Source organism: Carcharodon carcharias, chromosome 21 (assembly GCF_017639515.1).
Source record: "Carcharodon carcharias isolate sCarCar2 chromosome 21, sCarCar2.pri, whole genome shotgun sequence".
Taxonomy (NCBI): domain Eukaryota; kingdom Metazoa; phylum Chordata; class Chondrichthyes; order Lamniformes; family Lamnidae; genus Carcharodon; species Carcharodon carcharias.
The window spans coordinates 22,901,561-22,920,328 of record NC_054487.1 but is presented as its reverse complement, the minus strand read 5'-3'; the positions used below and the strand labels follow the sequence as shown (position 1 = coordinate 22,920,328).

Sequence of the window (18,768 nt, the reverse complement as noted above, 5' to 3'; positions counted from 1 at the left end):
CAGTAGTTCTGGCAGCATCGGCGGAGAAGAAAAGAGTTGACGTTTCAAGTCCTCATGACCCTTCAACAGAACTGAGTGAATCTTAGGAAAGGGGTGAAATATAAGCTGGTTTAAGGTAGGGGGTGGTGGGAGAGAACTGGGGGGGTGGTGGTGTGGTTGTAATAAGGCAAAAGAGAGATACGGAAATCTTGTCGCAGAGAGGAACAGAACTTCTTCAAGGTAGGCATTCCTTGAAGAGGAGTGGCGGTCAATTAAACAAAGAGATAAAAACAAAAAATTGCGGATGCTGGAAATCCAAAACAAAAACAGAATTACCTGGAAAAACTCAGCAGGTCTGGCAGCATCGGCGGAGAAGAAAAGAGTTGACGTTTCGAGTCCTCATGACCCTTCAACAGAACTGAGTGAATCTTAGGAAAGGGGTGAAATATAAGCTGATTTAAGGTGGGGGGGAGGGGGTGGGGGGGGTGGGGGGGGGGTGGTGAGTCGGGGTGGGGGGTGGTGTGGTTGTAACAAGGCAAAAGAGAGATCCGGAAATCTTATCGCAGAGAGGAACAGAACTACAAAAGCATCACCCTTGTCAGACGCTTCCTCCTACCTCCCCTGGACCATGACCCCACCACTGAACATCAAGCTATTGTTTCCAGGACTGTCACTGACCTCACCTCCTCTGGAGATCTTCCCTCCACAGCTTCCAAGCTCATAGTCTCCTAACCTCGGACGGCCCGCTTCTACCTCCTACCCAAAATCCACAAATAGGACTGTCCCGGCAGACTGATCATGTCAGCCTGTTCCTGCCCCACGGAACTCATTTCTTGCTATTTTGACTCCATTCTGTCTCCCCTTGTCCAGTCCCTTCCCACCTACATCCGCAATTCCTCTGATGCCCTATGTCATATCAACAATTTCCAGTTCCCTAGCCCCAACCGCCGCCTCTTCACCATGGACGTCCAATCCCTCTACACCTCCATCCCCCACCGGGATGATCTGAGGGCCCTTAGCTTCTTCCTCGAACAGAGGCCCGAACAATCTCTATCCACCACCACTCTCCTCCATCTAGCTGAACTTGTTCTCACACTGAACAATTTCTCCTTAAACTCATCTCACTTCCTCCAAATAAAAGGTGTGACTATGGGTACCTGCATGGGCCTCAGTTATGCCTATCTCTTTATGGGGAATGTGGAACATTCCTTGTTCCAGTCCTACTCAGGCACCCTCCCACAACTCTTTCTCTGGTACATTGATAACTGCTTCAGTGCCATTTCATGCTCTTGTCTGGGCCTGGAAAAATTTATTAATTTTGCTTCCAATTTCCACCCCTCCATCATTTTCACGTGGTCCATCACTGACACTTCCCTTCCCATCCTTGACCTCACTGTCTCAATTTCTGGTGATTGACTGTCCACCAATATTCATTACAAGCCTACCGACTCCCACAGCTACCTTGACTACAGCTCCTCACACCCTGCTTCCTTTAAGGACTCCATCCCATTCTCTCAGTTCCTTTGCCTCTGTCACATCTGTTCTGATGATGCCACTTTCCAAAACAGTTCTTCTGACATGTTTTCCCTCTTCCTTAACTGAGGTTTTCCACCCACGGTTGTTAACAGGGCCCTCAACCGTGTCCGGCCCATCTCCCGCGCATCCGCCCTCACACCTCCCTCTCCCTCCCAGAACTATGATGGGGTCCTCCTTGCCCTCACTTATCACCCCACCAGCCTCTGCATTCAAAGAATTATCCTCCGCTATTTCCGCCAACTCCAACATGATGCCGCCATCAAACACGTCTTCCCTTCGCACCCCCCCGTCGGCATTCCGTAGGGACCGTTCCCTCCGGGACACCCTGGTCCACTCCTCCATCACCCCCTACATCTCAACCCCCACCTATGGCACCTTCCATGCAAACGCAGAAGGTGCATCACCTGCCCCTTTACTTCCCCCCTCCTCACCGTCCAAGGGCCCAAACACTGCTTTCAAGTGAAGCAGCATTTCACTTGCACTTCCCTCAATTTAGTCTACTGTATTTGCTGCTCCCAATGTGATCTCCTCTATATTGGAGAGACCAAACGCAGACTGGGTGACTACTTTGTGGAACACCTTCGGTCTGTCCGCAAGCATGACCCAGACCTCCCTGTTGCTTGCCATTTCAATACACCACCCTGCTCTCATGCCCACATGTCCATCCTTGGCTTGCTGCATTGTTCCAGTGAAGCCAGGAGCAAACTGGAGGAGCAGCACCTCATCTTCAGATTAGGCACTTTACAGCCTTCTGGACTTAACGGTGAGTTCAACAACTTCAGAAAATGAACTCTCGCCTCCATCCCCACCCCCTTTCTGATCCCCTTTTTTCTAATAATTTACATACTTATTTGTTATATTTTTCTTTTCCCACCTATTTCTATTATTATTTTAAAATGTATTTCCATCCATTGTTTCATCTCCACCTGTTAGCCTATTTCGATCCCTTCCCCCTAGCCCACCCCCACTAGGGCCATCTGTCACTTGCTCGTCCTGCTTCCCACCCTTAATGTCACCATTAGCACATCCTTTAGCTAGTATCAACACCCCTTTGTCCTTTTGTCTATGACATCTTTGGCAATCTCTTCTTTGCCTCCACCTATCACTGGCCCTCTATCCAGCTCCACCTGTCCCACCCCCCTCAACCAGCTTATATTTCACCTCATTTCTATTTTTCTTTAGTTCTGATGAAGAGTCATACGGACTCGAAACGTTAACTCTGCCTTCCTCTCCACAGATGCTGTCCGACCTGCTGAGTTTTTCCAGCTATTTTTGTTTTTGTATAAAAGTAAGGATGTTATGCTCAAGTTATACAGGGCATAGGTGAGGCCACATCTCAAATATTGTGTGCAGTTTTGGTCTCCTTATTTTTGGTAGACAAGGAAAAACTGTTCCCATTGGCTGATGGTGCAAGGACAAGGAGACACAGATTTAAGATTTTGGCAAGTGATCCAGGGAGAATGCGAGAAGGAACATTTTTTTTACACAGTGAGTGGTAGAGACCTGGAACTCACTGCCTCTGAGGGTAGTGGAAGTGGAGACAATCAATGATTGCAGGAGAAAATTGGATGAGCACTTGAGGGAAATAAACTTGCAGGGTTACAGGGTTAGAGTGGAGAATGGGACAATTGATTGCTTGACGGGTGCCGCTAAGGACTCAATGGGCTGAATGGCCTCTTCCTGTGCCTTAATGACTCTAAGACTCAATGTCATCTCCTATAGGGCCTGTGTGTGCCATAGTGTCAGCTCCTGTACAGACTGTCTCTTTCAGTGACAGCTCCCGTGCAGTGTGTGTGTTATTGTGTCAGCTCCTGTACAGACTCTCTCTCTCAGTGACAGCTCCTTAACAATCTGTCTCTCAGTGACAACTCCTTTACAGTCTATGACTCTCTCAATGACAGCTCCAGTACAGTCAGTGTGTCTCTCAGTGACAGCTCCTGTACAGTCTGTGTGTGTCTCAGTGACTCCTCCTGTACAGTCTGTGCCTCTCTCATAGGCAGTTCCTGTACAGTGTGTATCTTGTCAGTGACTACTGCTGTCATGTGACTCTCTGAGTGATAGCTCCTGCACACAGTCTGCCTCTCTCTCTCAGTGGCAGCTCCTGCACAATCTATGCCTCAGTGACAGTTCCTGTACAGTCTGTGCGTGTGTCTTAGTGTCAGCTCCTGTACGGTCCTTGCGTGTGTTTCAGAATCAGCTCCTATACAGTCTGTGTGTGTCTCAGTGACAGCTCCTGTACAGACTGTGTATGTCTCAGTGACAGCTCCTGTACAGTCAGTGTTTCTCTCAGTGACAGCTGCTGTACAGTCTGTGTCTCTCAGTGATAGCTGCTGTACAGTCTGTGTCTCTCTCAGTGACAGCTCCTGTACAGTCAGTGTCTCTCTCAGTGACAGCTCCTGTACAGTCTGTGTGTCTCAGTGACAGCTCCTGTACAGTCTCCCTCTCAGTGACAGCTCCTGCGTGTCTCAGTGTCAGCACCTGTACAGTCCGTTTGTGTCTCAGTGACAGCTCTTGTAGAGTGTGTGTGTGTCTCAGTGACTGCATCTTGATGGTCCATGTGTGTCCTAGTGTCAGCTTCTAAAGATTCCGTGTGTGTCTCCGTGTCAGCCCCTATACAATCCATGTGTGTCACTGTGTCAGCTCCTGTACGGTCTGTGTGTGTGTATCCGTGTCAGCTCCTGTATGATTCGTGTGTGCGTCTCAGTGTCAGCTGCTGGATGGCCCATGTGTGTTTCTCAGTGTCAGCTCCAGTGCGGTCCATGTGCGTCTCAGTGTCAGCTCCAGTATGGTCCACGTATGTCTCAGTGTCAGCTCAATAATAGTCTGTGTGTGATCCATTGTCAGCTCTTGTACGGTCCATCTATGTTTCAGTGTCAACACCTGTACATGACTCACAGAACACGATAGCAAGTGTGATACATGACACACAGAGCACATCGGCAAGTGTTATACATGATTCAGAACACAAGAGTGAGTGTAATACACAACTCCTTTAAGACAACAGTGAGAGTGATACAGGACTTGAATCACACTACAGTGAGTGTGATACACAACTCACAGTATCAAACAGCGAGTGTGATACAAGACACACAGAACACAACAGCAAGCGTGATACACAACTCCTGTAACACAACAGCCATTGTGATGCATGACACACAGAACACAACATGAGTGTGATACACACAACACAAAAGCAATTGTGCTACATGACTCACAGAAAAGGATAGCGAGTGTGATACATGACTCAGAACACAACAGCGAGTGTGATACACAATTCACAGAACACAAAGCGAGTGTGATGCATGACTCATGTAGCACAACAGCGAGCGTGAAACACGACTGCTGTAACACAATAGCGACTGTGATAGAAGACTCAGAACACAGGACCAAGTGTGATACATGATTCAGAACACAACAGTGAGTGTGATACACGACTGCAGTAACACAACAGCCACTGTGATACGCAACTCACAGAACACAAAAGCAAGTGTGATACACAACCCACAGAACACAAGAGTGAGTGTGATACACAACTCCTGTAATATAACAGCGAGTGTGATACACGACTCATGGAAAAAGACAGCGAGTGTGATACACAACTCACAGAACACAACAAGTGAGATACACGACTCAGAACACAAGAGTGTCATACATGACTCGTGTAACAGTTTGAGTTTGATACAGGACTTCAGTACAACAACGGCGAGTGTATTACATGACTGCTGTAACACAACAGTGAGTCTGATACATGATGCGTGCAACACAACAGCAAGTGTGATACCCAACTCTAGGCATAACAACAGCAACTATGGCAGACAACTCATGTAGCACAACATCAAATATGATGCAGAGCTCTCAGAACACAACAGCGAGTGAGATACATGACTCACAGGAAAAAAACAGTCAGTGTGGTACACAATTAACAGAACACAGTGTGAAACAAGACTCCTGTAACACAACAGTGAGTGTGAAACACAACACCTGTGACAAAGCAGCGAGTATGACACATGACTCTCAGAACACAACAGTGAGTGTGATTATATGACAGAACATAACAGCGACTGTGATACACAAATACTGCAACACAACAGTGAGTGAGATACACAATTCCTGTAACACATCAGTGAGGGTGGTACCTGACTCCTGTAACAGAAAAGCGAGTGTGATTCACAACTCCAGTGACACAACAGCGAGTGTGAAACATGACTCCTATAACACAACAGTGAGTGTGACACACGAATCAGGTAACAGTGAATTGATACGCGGCTCCTGTAACACAACAGCAAGTGTGATGCCCAACTCAGATTACAGGGACTGTGATTCACAACTGATGTAGCACAACAGCAAATGTCATGCACAACTCTCAGAACACAATAGCAAGTGTGATACATGACTCGTAGCACAACAGCGAGTGTGAAACACGACTCATGGGACACAGCAACTGTGATACACGAATCCTGCAACACAACACGAGTGAGATACACAATTCCTGTAACACATCTGTGAGTGTGATACATGATTTTTGTAACAGAACAGAGACTGTGATTCACAACTCCTGTGACACAACAGCGAGTGTGATACACAACTCATAGAACACAACAGTAACTGTGATACACGATGCGTGTAACACAACAGGAACTGCGATACACGATTCATGTAGCACAGCAGCAAGCGTGATACATGACTCTCAGAACACAACAGCGAGTGTGATACACAATTCACAGAACGCAACATGAGTGTGATACACGACTCACAACACAAAAGCACGTGTGTTGTATGACTCAGAGAAAAGGACAGTGAGTGTGATACACAACTCACAGAACACAACAGCAAGTGTGATACACGATTCAGAACACAACAGCGAGTGTGATACACGACTCAAAGAACACAACAGTGAGTGTGATACACAACTCCGAGAACACAAGAGAGAGTGTGAACCACAACTCACAGAACATAACAGCGTGTGTGATACATGACTCATAGAACAGCAAAATGTGTGATGCGCAACTCACAAAACACAAGAGAGAATGTGATATATGGCTTCTGTAATATAACAGTAAGTGTGATACACAACTCACGGAAAAAGACAGCAAGTGTGATACAAAATTCCTGTAACACAATAGCGTGATACACAACTCACTGATACATAACTGCTGTAATACAACAGCAAGTGTGCTACATGACTCATAGATCACAACAGCGCCTGTGATACACGACTCTCACAACACAACAGTGAGTGTGATGCATAAATCAGGGAACACACAGCAAGTGTGATACATGACTGCTGTAGCCTGTGATATACGACTCACAGAACACAACAGCAAGTGTGATACACAACTCTGAGAACACAACCGCGAGTGTGATACACAACTCCGAGAACACAACAGTGAGTGTGATACACAATTCCGTGAACACAAGAGAGAGTGTGATATATGACTCATGTAGCACAGCAGCAAGTGTGTTACACGACTGCTGTAACACAACAGCGTGTGTGATATACGATTGTTGTGACAGAACAGCAACGTTGACGCATGACTCACGGAACAAAAAAGCAAGTGTGATACATGATACACAACACAGAGCCAACAGCGAGTGTGGTACACAATTCACAGAACACAACATGAGTGTAATATGACTCACAACACAAAAGCAAGTATGCTCCATGACTCAGAGAAAAGGACAGCGAGTGTGATACACAACTCACAGAACACAACAGCGAGTGTGATACACGACTTCTGTAACAAAACAGCAACCGTGTTACTTGATTCACAGAACACAATAGTGAGTGTGATACACAATTCACAGAATACAATAGCGAGTGTGATACATGACTGCTGTAACACAACAGCGATTGTGATACACGACTCACAGAACACAACAGCAAGTGTGCTACACGACCCACAAAAAAAGACAGCAAGTGTGATACATGACTCACAGAACACAAGAGTGAGTATGATGTACAACTTCTGTAATATAAGTGAGTGATACACGACTCACGGAAAAAGACAGCAAGTGTGATACACAATCCCTGTAACACAATATTGTGATACACAACTCACCAAACACAACACCGAGTACGATACACGAATCACAGAATACAACAGCGAGTGTGGTACATGACTCAGAGCACAACAGCAGGCAAGGTACCCAAGTCCTACAATACAATGGTGAGTGTGGTACAAGACTCACAGAACACAAGAGCAAGTGTGATTCAAGGCTCCTGTAACAATAGCGAGTGTGATACACACCTCACAGAACAATACAGCAAGTGTGATACACATCTCACAGAACAGAAGAGCGAGTGTGATGCACATCTCACAATATCAACTGTGATACACAATTCCTGCAATGCAACATGCGAGTGTGATACACAACTCAAAACAATAGCGAGTGAGAGACATGACTCCTGAAATACAACAGTGAGTGTGATACACGACTCTCAGAACACAACAGCAAGTGATGCATGACTCACAGAACACAACAGCAAGTATGATGCACATCTCACAGAACAGCGAGTGTGATACACAACTCCAGTCACATAACATTGCCGGTGAGACACGACTCATAGAACACAACAGCGAGTGTGATACATGACAGTCACAGCAGTGAGTGTCATAGATAGTTGTGAGATACGTGACTCCAGTAACACATTAATGAGTGTAGTACAAGACTCAAAGAACACAAGAGCGAGTGTGATACATGACTCGTAGCAGAATAGAGTGCGATATGCAATTCTGCAATGCAACATGCAAATGTGATGTATGAGTCCTGAAACACAATAGTGTGTGAGATACAGGCTCCTGTAACACAATAGAGAGTGTGATGCATGACCCTCAGAACACAACAGCGTGTGTGATGTGCAACTCCAGTGACACAACCGTGAGTGTGATCAGAACACAAAAGCAAGTGATACAGAACACCTGCAGCACAGCATCGAGTGTGATGCACGACTCACAGAACACAACAGCGAGCGTGATACATGACTCCTGTAACACAACAGCAAGTGTGATACACGACTCCTGTAACACCACAGCGAGAGTGACACACAATCCTGAAGCACAGCATCGAGTGTGATGCACGACTCACAGAACAGAGTGATGAGTGTGATAAAAGTCTCCTGTAGCACTACAGCGAGTGGGACGCTTGATTCACAGAACAAAACAGCAAGTGTGATGCATGACACCTGTAACACACAATGAGTGTGATACATGACTCACAGAACACAACAGCGAGTGTGATACACAACTCCTGTAACATAACCGTGAGTGTGATGCATAAATCAGAGAACACAACAGTGAGTGTGCTACACATTTCACAGAACACAACAGCGAGTGTGATACACGACTCCTGTAAAACAATAGCAAGTGATACACAGCTCATAGAACACAATAGTGAGTGTGATACACATTTCTCAGAACACAGCAGCGTGTGCGATGCATCAGAGAATACACAGCCAGTGTGATGCAGAACTCCTGTAACACAACAGCGAGTATGGCACACAACTTACAGAACACAACAGTGAGTGTGATACACAACTCACAGAACACAACAGCGAGTATGATACATGCGTAACACAACAGCAATTGTGATTCATTACGCACAGAACACATCAGACTGTGACACACGACTCACAGATTACAACAGCGCGTGTGACACACGACTAATGAAACACAACAGTGCCAGTGTTATATGACTCACAGAACACAACAGCGAGTATGATACATATGTAACACAACAGCAAGTGTGATGCATTATTCCTGTAATACAACAGCGAGCGTGATACACGACTCCTGTAACACAACAGCGAGTGTGATACACGACTCCTGTAACACAACAGCGAGTGTGATACACGACTCCTGTAACACAACAGCGAGTGTGATACACGACTCCTGTAACACAACAGCGAGTGTGATACACGACTCCTGTAACACAACAGCGAGTGTGATACACGACTCCCGTAATACAACAGCGAGTGTGATACACGACTCCTGTAACACAACAGCGAGTGTGATACACGACTCCTGTAACACAACAGCGAGTGTGATACACGACTACTGTAACACAACAGCGAGTGTGATACACGACTCCTGTAACACAACAGCGAGTGTGATACACGACTCCTGTAACATAACAGTGAGTGTGATATATGACTCCTGTAACACCAAACAGGGGCATCGCCAACGATTATTTGCTGTCAAGAGTTCACTATTTATATCAGCAAGTGAAAAAGGCAGTAAGGCATTAAGAGCTGTGTCATGCTGAGTGCTTGCCCTCACATTGGGTCTGTACCTGTCGGAGACTGTTCAGCGATGGAACAGAGGGGGCAGCGAAGCCCTGGTTGCTGACCAGCTGCCCCTCTACTGGTTTGACCACAGCCTGAAGAATACAAGATCATATAAAACAGCACAACATGAACAAAACTTCATCGCAGGGACTAAACCACAACAAATACTTGGCACAGAATCGCCTCTTTCATAACAAAGTGCAGCAACAGACTATAACACACAGGTCAGGGCCAATCGGGTTATTATGGACAAGATGGTGGAAGATTAGGAATAAAATGCACAGTGGAGTGAGATTCAGGTACACAATCATGTGATGACACAGCTCACATCTCAATGGAACTGCTTCAGACACAGCTTCCACTTTTAATACAATGGGTGCTGGTGCAATTTGTTGAGGCCTGGTGCTCTTTCTACACTGTCCTAATCAAACACTTCCAGGACAGGTACAGCACAGCACAGGGTTAGATAAAGAGTAAAGCTTCCTCTACACTGTCCCCATCAAACACTCCCAGGACAGGTACAACACGGGGTTAGATACAGAGTAAAGCTGCCTCTACACTGTCCCCATCAAACACTCCCAGGACAGGCACAACACAGGGTTAGATACAAAGGCTCCCTCTACACTATCCCATCAAACACTCCCGGGGACAGGTACAGCACGGGGTTAGATACAGAGTAAAGCTGCCTCTACACTGTCCCCATCAAACACTCCCAGGACAGGTACAGCACAGGGTTAGATACAGATAAAAGCTCCCTGTACACTGTCCCCATCAAACACTCCTAGGACAGGTACAGCATGGGGTTAGATACAGAGTAAAGCTTCCTCTACACTGTTCCCAACAAACACTCCCAGGACAGGAATAGAACATGATTTGGTATAGATTGAATCTCCTCTTAAAGCTGAAATGACTCCATGTCCATGGTGCATCATTCTGTTGACACATAACATACTTCGTAAGGCTACACAGAGATTAGCTGTGACAGAAGACATTAAAATGGATTAATTGTGTTAAGATTCCACCATGCAGGGGTTGACTAAGTCCTGAGTGATTGTCTGAATCTGGTATAAACCAAGCCTGGTGGAACGGAGGGACTGAAGGGAGAACAATGAATGGGTTAAGAAGAGACACAAATTGAGGTCACCAACATCAGGCAGAGTTACACACGTGAAGCTTGCAACACCATACTGTGATGTCACCTGTGTGCAATGAGATGACCCAGGAACAGGCCAGGGAAGCATGATAACTGTCTTGGGACAGATTCGCACTGGCAGCACATCTCTTCTCTTCAATCAGAAATACAGGGAGAGAAAACAAATGTTACAATGGACACTCCAACATCCAGTCAACAGCAGATACAATCACAGCAGTAAGTTAGCAAAATTACCCTCCTCCTCTCCGTCCCTGCGCAGAGACAACAGGGGTCAGGAAAGGAGCATGTATGTGAAGCCCCTCAGTTCTGAGAATGGACAACACTCTCCTTTCACCCTCAGCTTCTGCTTTCACTTTCAATACACAAAGTCAGACAGGCGGAAAATACTGAAGCCAAACTGGTCTATACTAGTAATTTGGCTCCACGTGACCCTACTCCCTTTTCTCCTCATTCAACCCTATCAATGCATCATTAAAGGTTTTCATTAAAGGTCCTTCTACAGTGTCCCCAAACACTCCCAGGACAGGTACAGCACAGGGTTAGATCCAGAGTAAAGCTCCTTCTACACTGTCCCCATCAAACACTCCCAGGACAGGTACAGCACGGGGTTAGATACAGAGTAAAGCTCCCTCTACACTGTCCCCATCAAACACTCCTAGGGCATGTGCCCCCTGGAATCACAGAATCTTTACAGTACAGAAGGAGGCCATTCAGCCCATCAAGTCTGCGTTGGCTCTCTGAAAGAGCATTCCATCTACTCCCACTCCTCTGCCTTATCCCTGTAACCTTGCACATTCTCTATTTTCAGGTAGCAATCCAATTCCCTTTTTAATACCTCTATCAAACCTGCCTCTACCACCCTTTCAGGGAGTTCATTTGAGACTCCAACCACCCTCTGGGTGAAAGAATTTTTCCTTACATCACATTTACTCCTTTGGAAAATTATTTTGAATCTGTGCCCTCTAGTTGTTGATGCTCCCTTGAGTGGGAACAGCTTCTCATCCTTTACCCTGTCCATACCCCTCAAGATTTTAAATACCTCTATCAAGTCTCCTCCCAGCCTCCTTTTCTCCAAGGAAAACAGCCCAACCTCTCCAATCTATCCTCACAGCTACAGTTCTTCATCCCGGGAGTCATTCTGTGAATCTGCTTTGTACTCTCTCCAATGCCTCCACATCCTTTCTCAAGTATGGCACCCAGAACTGGACACAGTACTCCAGATGAGGCCTAACTAGTGTCTTATACAAGTTCAACATGACCTCTTTATTCTTGTACTCAATGCCCTGATTAATAAAGTCTAAGATACTATATGCTTTATTAACTGCTCTCTCAACATGCCCTGCCATCTTGAATGACCTATGTAAGTATACACTTTGTTTCTGGACCTCCTTTAGAGCTTCTCCCTTTATTTTATACCATCTCTCTATATTCTTGCTGCCAAAATGAATCACTTCACACTTCTCTGCATTGAACTTCATCTGCCACTTGTCTGCTCAATCCACTGACATGTCTATCCCCATCACAGTTGACAACATTTCTAATCTTCATATCATCTGCATGTTTTGAAATCATGTCCTGCATACAGTCTAGGTCATTAATATATATCAGGAAGAACAAGGGTCCCAACACTGATCCCTGGGGAACTCCACTACAAACCTTCCTCCAATCTGAAAAACAACCATTTATCACTACTCGCTGTTTCCTGTCACTCAGCCAATTTCTTATCCAAGTGCCTATTTTCCCTTTTATTCTATGACCTAGAATTTTGCTCAGGTCTGTTGTGTGGCACTGTATCAAATGCCTTTTGAAAATCCATATATACCACATCAACAGTGTTGCCTTAGCAACGTTCTCTGTTACATCCTCAAAAAAACTCCAGCAAGTTAGTTAAACATGATTTTCCCATAATGACTCCATGCTGGCTTTCCTTAATTATCCTGCACTAGTCTAAGTGACTATTGATTTTGTCCTGAACTGTAGTTTCCAGAAGTTTCCCTACCACTGAAGTCAAACTGACTGGTCTGTAGTTGCCGGCTTTATCCTTGCACCCTTTTTGAACAAGGGTGTAACATTTGCAGTTCTCCTGTCCTCTTGTGCCTCAGCAATTTCCACTCTCACTTCCGTCAGTACACTTGGATGCATCTCATCCAGTCCTGATACCTTATCTATTTTAAGTAAAGATAACCTTCCAACACCTCCTCCCTCTCAATTGTAAGTTTTTCTAGTGTACCAGTTACCTCCTCTCTCACCTCAGCCTGGGTAGCATCTTCTTTTTTTTAAATTCATTTGTGGAATGTGGGCATCGCTGGCTAGGCCAGCATTTATTGCCCATCCCTAGCTGCCCTTGTTCAGAGGGCATTTAAGAGTCAACCACAGTGCTGTGGGTCTGAAGCCATATGTAGGACAGACCAGGTAAGGGCATCGACAAAGGTTTCATGGTCATCATTAGACTTTTAATTTCAGACTTTTATTGAATTCACATTTCACCATCTGCCGTGGTAGGATTCAAACCCGGGTCACCAGAGCATTATGCTGGGTTTCTGGATCACTAGTAGAGCAACAATACAACTACGCCATTGCCTCCCCACCAATGACATATGCAGAGTACATGTTTAACATTTCTGCTACTTCCCCAGCCTCCACATGCAAGTCCCCTTTTTTGTCCCTAATTGGCCCTAATCTTTCTTTTACCACCCTTTTATTATGTACATGCTTATAAAAGACCTTGGGATTCCCTTTTATGTTCACTGCCAGCCTCTTTTCATGCTCTCTCCTTGCTTTTCTTACTAATTTCTTCACTTCCTCTCTGGTCCTTCTATATTCAGCCTGACTCTCCACTGTATTTTCTACCTGACATCTGTCGTAAGTACACTTCTTCCTTTACATCTTCACCTCCATCTCCCTCGTCATCCAGGGTGCTCTGGATTTATTTGTCCTACCTTTCCCCTTCAAAGGAATATAGCTGGGCATTGCCTGAAGTACTTCTTCTTTGAAGATGTTCCATTGTTCAGTCACTGTCTTTTCTGCCAACATTTGATTCCAACTCACTCGATTCAGATGCACTCATCCCATCAAAGTTGGCTTTCCCCCAATTAATTATCCCTGCTCTGGATTCTTCTCTATCCTTTCCCATAATTAACCTAAACCTTACGATACTGATACTTAATCCACCTGGGCCAACTCATTCCCCAGGACCAGGTCCAAAAATGCATGCCCTCTCGTTGGACTGGAAACGTACTACTGTAGAAAATTATCTTGAACTCATTCCAGGAACTCTTGCCCCTCTTGTCCCTTTGTACTATTCCTATCCTAGTCTATAGTTGGATAATTGAAGTGCCCCATTATGATTACTCTAATTCTTGCATCAATGTAATTTCTTTGCAAATTTGTTTCTCCATATTCCTTCCACTAGTTGGTGGTCTATATACTACACTAATCAATGTTATTGCACCTTTCCCATTCCTTACCTCTAGCCAGAGAGATTCCATCCTTGTATCCTTTGGAACATCCTCTCTCTAGTGCTCGAATGCCATTTTTAATCAATACTGCTACTCCCCCAACACACCTCACCTCAACCCCCCACATTTTCTTCCTTTCCTTCCTGTCCTATTTCTCCTAAACACCTTGTATCCAGGGATGTTTAACGTCCAGTCCTGCCTTTCTTTGAGCCAGGTCTCTGTTATAGCAATAATATCACAATTCCATTTGTCAACCTCTGCCTGCAGTATCTTATTAATCACACTCCGTGCATTCACATACATGCCCATTAGCCCTGATTTAGGCTTTTCTACTTTCCCGCTTATTCTGACCCCATCTAATGACTTACTGCTGCCTACTCTAATTCTATCAAACTCTCCAAGTATTCTGTCTGCCTTGATGCTACTCTCTGTTACATCCTCCTTATCAGTTAATAGCTCTCTACCATCCCACTGCCAGTTTTTCTCCTCTCCTCTCCGAATTTCCCCTCAGATTCCCAACCCCCTGCCAATCTAGTTTAAACTCTCCCCAAGAGCACGGGGTTAGATACAGAGTAAAGCTCCCTCTACACTGCCTCCATCAAACACTCCCAGGACAGGTACAGCACGGGGTTAGATACAGAATAAAGCTCCCTCTACACTGCCTCCATCAAACACTCCCAGGACAGGTACAGCACAAGGTTAGATACAGAGTGAAGCTCCCTCTACACTGTCCCCATCAAACACTCCCAGGACGGGTACAGCACGGGGTTAGATACAGAGTAAAGCTCCCTCTACAGTGTCCCCATCCAACACTCTCAGGGCAGGAACTGCATGGGCTTAGATACAGAGTAAAGCTCCCTCTACACTGTCCCCATCAAACACTCCCAAGACAGGTACAACACGGGGTTCAATACAGAGTAAAGCTCCCTCTACAGTGTCCCCATCAAACACTCTCAGGATAGGAACTGCACGGGATGAGATACAGAGTAAAGCTTCCTCTACAGTGTCCCCATCAAACACTCAGGGCAGGAACTGCACGGGTTTAGATACAGAGTAAAGCTCCCTCTACACGGTCCCCATCAAACACCTTCAGGACACAAACAGAACAGATGAACTTTGTCAAATTGGGAAAATATTATCACCTTCATCTTTGTCTCAAATCTAACCAAACTGAAAATTTGTTCCCATAAGCACTGCATTGAATACTCAAATTCTGAAAAGACAGCTGAGGGAAGCTAACTTGTAGCAATCAAAAACACAATTTTTAAATTTGCAGATGACACTGGTTTGTGGCTTATACACAATACTCAGGAGGACCGCAACAAATCGCAGAAGGACGTGAACAAATTTGCAGAAAAGGTAAATCATTTCCAAATGAAGTTCAACACAGATAATTGTGAGGTCAAACCTTTGAGTAAGATGAATAGGGGAAGCCTCGGTGTGTTAAAGGAACATAGGGATCTCAGAGTACAAACAGACCAACAGCAAAAGTTGTGCCACATGAAAATAGTAAACCAAGCACTCGGCTTTATTTCTAGAGGGATAGAATTGAAAAGGAGACAAGTTCTGCCGAACCTTTATCAAATCTTAGTTAGACTGCACAGAGTACTGGGTGCAGTTCTGGTCACCATATTACAAAAAGGATATAGAGGCACTGGGGAGGGTGCAGAGAAGGTTTACAAGAATGATCCCAGAAATGTGTAAGTATACATAACAGGAAGGGATTGACAGGCTGGATCTCTTCTCTCTTGAGGAAAGAAGGCTGAGGGATGATCTGATTGAGGTCTTTATAATTCTGAAAGGTTTTAATAGAGCGGACACAAAGAGCATGTTTCCTCTTGTGGGGAAAAGCAAAATGAGAGGACATCAACATAAGATAGTCACCAAGAAATGCAATGAGGAATTCCAGAGAAACTGTTTTCCCAAAGAGTGTGGAAATCATTCCCACAAGGAATGGCTGAAGTGAATAGTACAGATGCATTTAGGGGGAAGCTGGATGAGCATAGGGGGGAGAAGGGAATAGAGAGTTATGATGATAGATTTAGATACGACGGAAGGGGGCTCAATGAAGCAGAAACACCAGCATAGACTGGTTGGGCTGAATGGCCTGTTTCCGTGTTAGATATACTATGTAATCTTATGTAAGGGTGCACATCACTCAATGCAATTTGTGGCTGGGATGTCGCCTGTGGTCTGTTTTACTGATGCCTTGCCCGTGCGCACATTCAGTTTGTAGTCAGGTGAAACCCTTGCACTCTCATCATGTGCATCACCAATATGGAGTCTCCAACAGTCAACTTGGCAGCAAAAAAGTCAGAAACTTACCATTGTCCCAGTAAAGGTCCTGTGGTATGAAGGTGAACAATGGATGCAATAGCACCGCTTGACTCTTAAACCCTGAGCAGTACACTGGCGGTCTGCAGCAGAGAATTTCAGATAGATAGTTACCTGTTTCCACTGAGGAACAGCACTCAGTTGTGGGACATCTCTTTGTCTGCTGTAAGGCTGTTGGCCAGGATATTCTTCCTCGAACATGTTTGATCGCTGTCAGCATAGAGTGATGATGTTCAGCCAAGGGTTGGGGAGGAGAGGGATGCAGAGGGCAGAAGAGCAGTCAAGTAACAAGCAGCAACACAAAGCAAGGGTCCATGGAAAGCAGGGGAAGGCAAGATGGAGAAAAGAGAGAAAAAAGGGAAAATTAAACCATGTTTAAAAATGTCAAGCACTGGGATGAAAGGAGGATGATTTGGGACTCAGGAGAAGTGATGGTAATTATAAATCAGTGACACCCAATCAACAGAATTACTTCACAATGGCAAAGGAAAATAATTCTGGATCAACGAGACTTGCAGCCTCTCACCTTCATACATCCCAGCAACACCTTCATCACTCCCAGCAGCACTGACATCACACCGCCATCACTCCCAGCAGCACTGACATCTCACCTTCATCACTCCCAGCAGCACTGACATCTCATCTTCATCACTCCCAGCAGCATTGACATCTCACCTTCATCACTCCCAGCAGCACTGACATCTCACCTTCATCACTCCCAGCAGCACTGACATCTCATCTTCATCACTCCCAGCAGCACTGACATCTCACCTTCATCACTCTCAGCAGCACTGACATCTCATCTTCATCACTCCCAGCAGCATTGACATCTCACCTTCATCACTCCCAGCAGCACTGACATCTCACCTTCATCACTCCCAGCAGCACTGACATCACGCCGCCATCACTCCCAGCAGCACTGATATCTCACCTTCATCACTCCCAGCAGCACTGACATCTCACCTTCATCACTCCCAGCAGCACTGACATCTCACCTTCATCACTCCCAGCAGCACTGACATATCACCGTCATCACTCCCAGCAGCACTGACATCTCACCTTCATCACTCCCAGCAGCACTGACATCTCACCTTCATCACTCCCAGCAGCACTGACATCTCACCTTCATCAATTCCAGCAGCACTGACATCTCATCTTCATCACTCCCAGCAGCACTGACATCTCACCTTCATCACACCCAGCAGCACTGACCTCTCATCTTCATCACTCCAGCAGCACTGACATCTCATCTTCATCACTCCCAGCAGCACTGACATCTCATTTTCATCACTCCCAGCAGCACTGACATCTCACCTTCATCACTCCCAGCAGCACTGACATCTCATCTTCATCACTCCCAGCAGCACTGACATCTCACCTTCATCACTCCCAGCAGCACTGACATCTCACCTTCGTCACTCCCAGCAGCACTGACACCTCGGCTTAATCGCCCCCTCATCACTCCCAGCAACACTGAGACCTCATCTTCATCACTCCCAGCAGCACTGACACCTCGGCTTAATCACCCCCTCAACAGTCCCAGCAGCACTGACACCTCACCTTCATCAAACTCTGATCGCTCTCAGCAGCACTGACACCTCGGCTTCATCACCCCCTCATGACTCCCAGCAGCACTGAGACCTCATCTTCATCACACCCAGCAGCATTGACATCTCACCTTCATCACTCCCAGTAGCACTGACATCACACCAGCAGCACTGACATCTCACCTTCATCACTCCCAGCAGCACTGACATCTCACCTTCATCACTTCCAGCAGCACTGACATATCACCTTCATCACTCCCAGTAGCACTGACATCTCACCTTCATAACTCCCAGCAGCACTGGCATCTCATCTTCATCACTCCCAGCAGCACTGACATCTCATTTTCATCACTCCCAGCAGCACTGACATCTCACCTTCATCACTCCCAGCAGCACTGACATCTCATCTTCATCACTCCCAGCAGCACTGACATCTCACCTTCGTCACTCCCAGCAGCACTGACACCTCGGCTTAAT

General features: G+C 45.8%; 1 protein-coding gene across 6 annotated transcripts in view; it reads right to left on the bottom strand.

Moving 5' to 3' along the window:
- LOC121293109 (F-actin-monooxygenase MICAL2-like) overlaps positions 1 to 18,768 on the bottom strand; it is a 590,417-nt gene that overhangs the window by 310,332 nt on the left and 261,317 nt on the right. For all 6 annotated transcript variants that reach the window (XM_041215769.1, XM_041215771.1, XM_041215772.1 and 3 more), the window contains one exon: positions 16,859 to 16,954. In XM_041215769.1, coding sequence (XP_041071703.1) covers positions 16,859 to 16,954 — 96 coding nt within the window. The remainder of the gene's footprint in view (positions 1 to 16,858; positions 16,955 to 18,768) is intronic.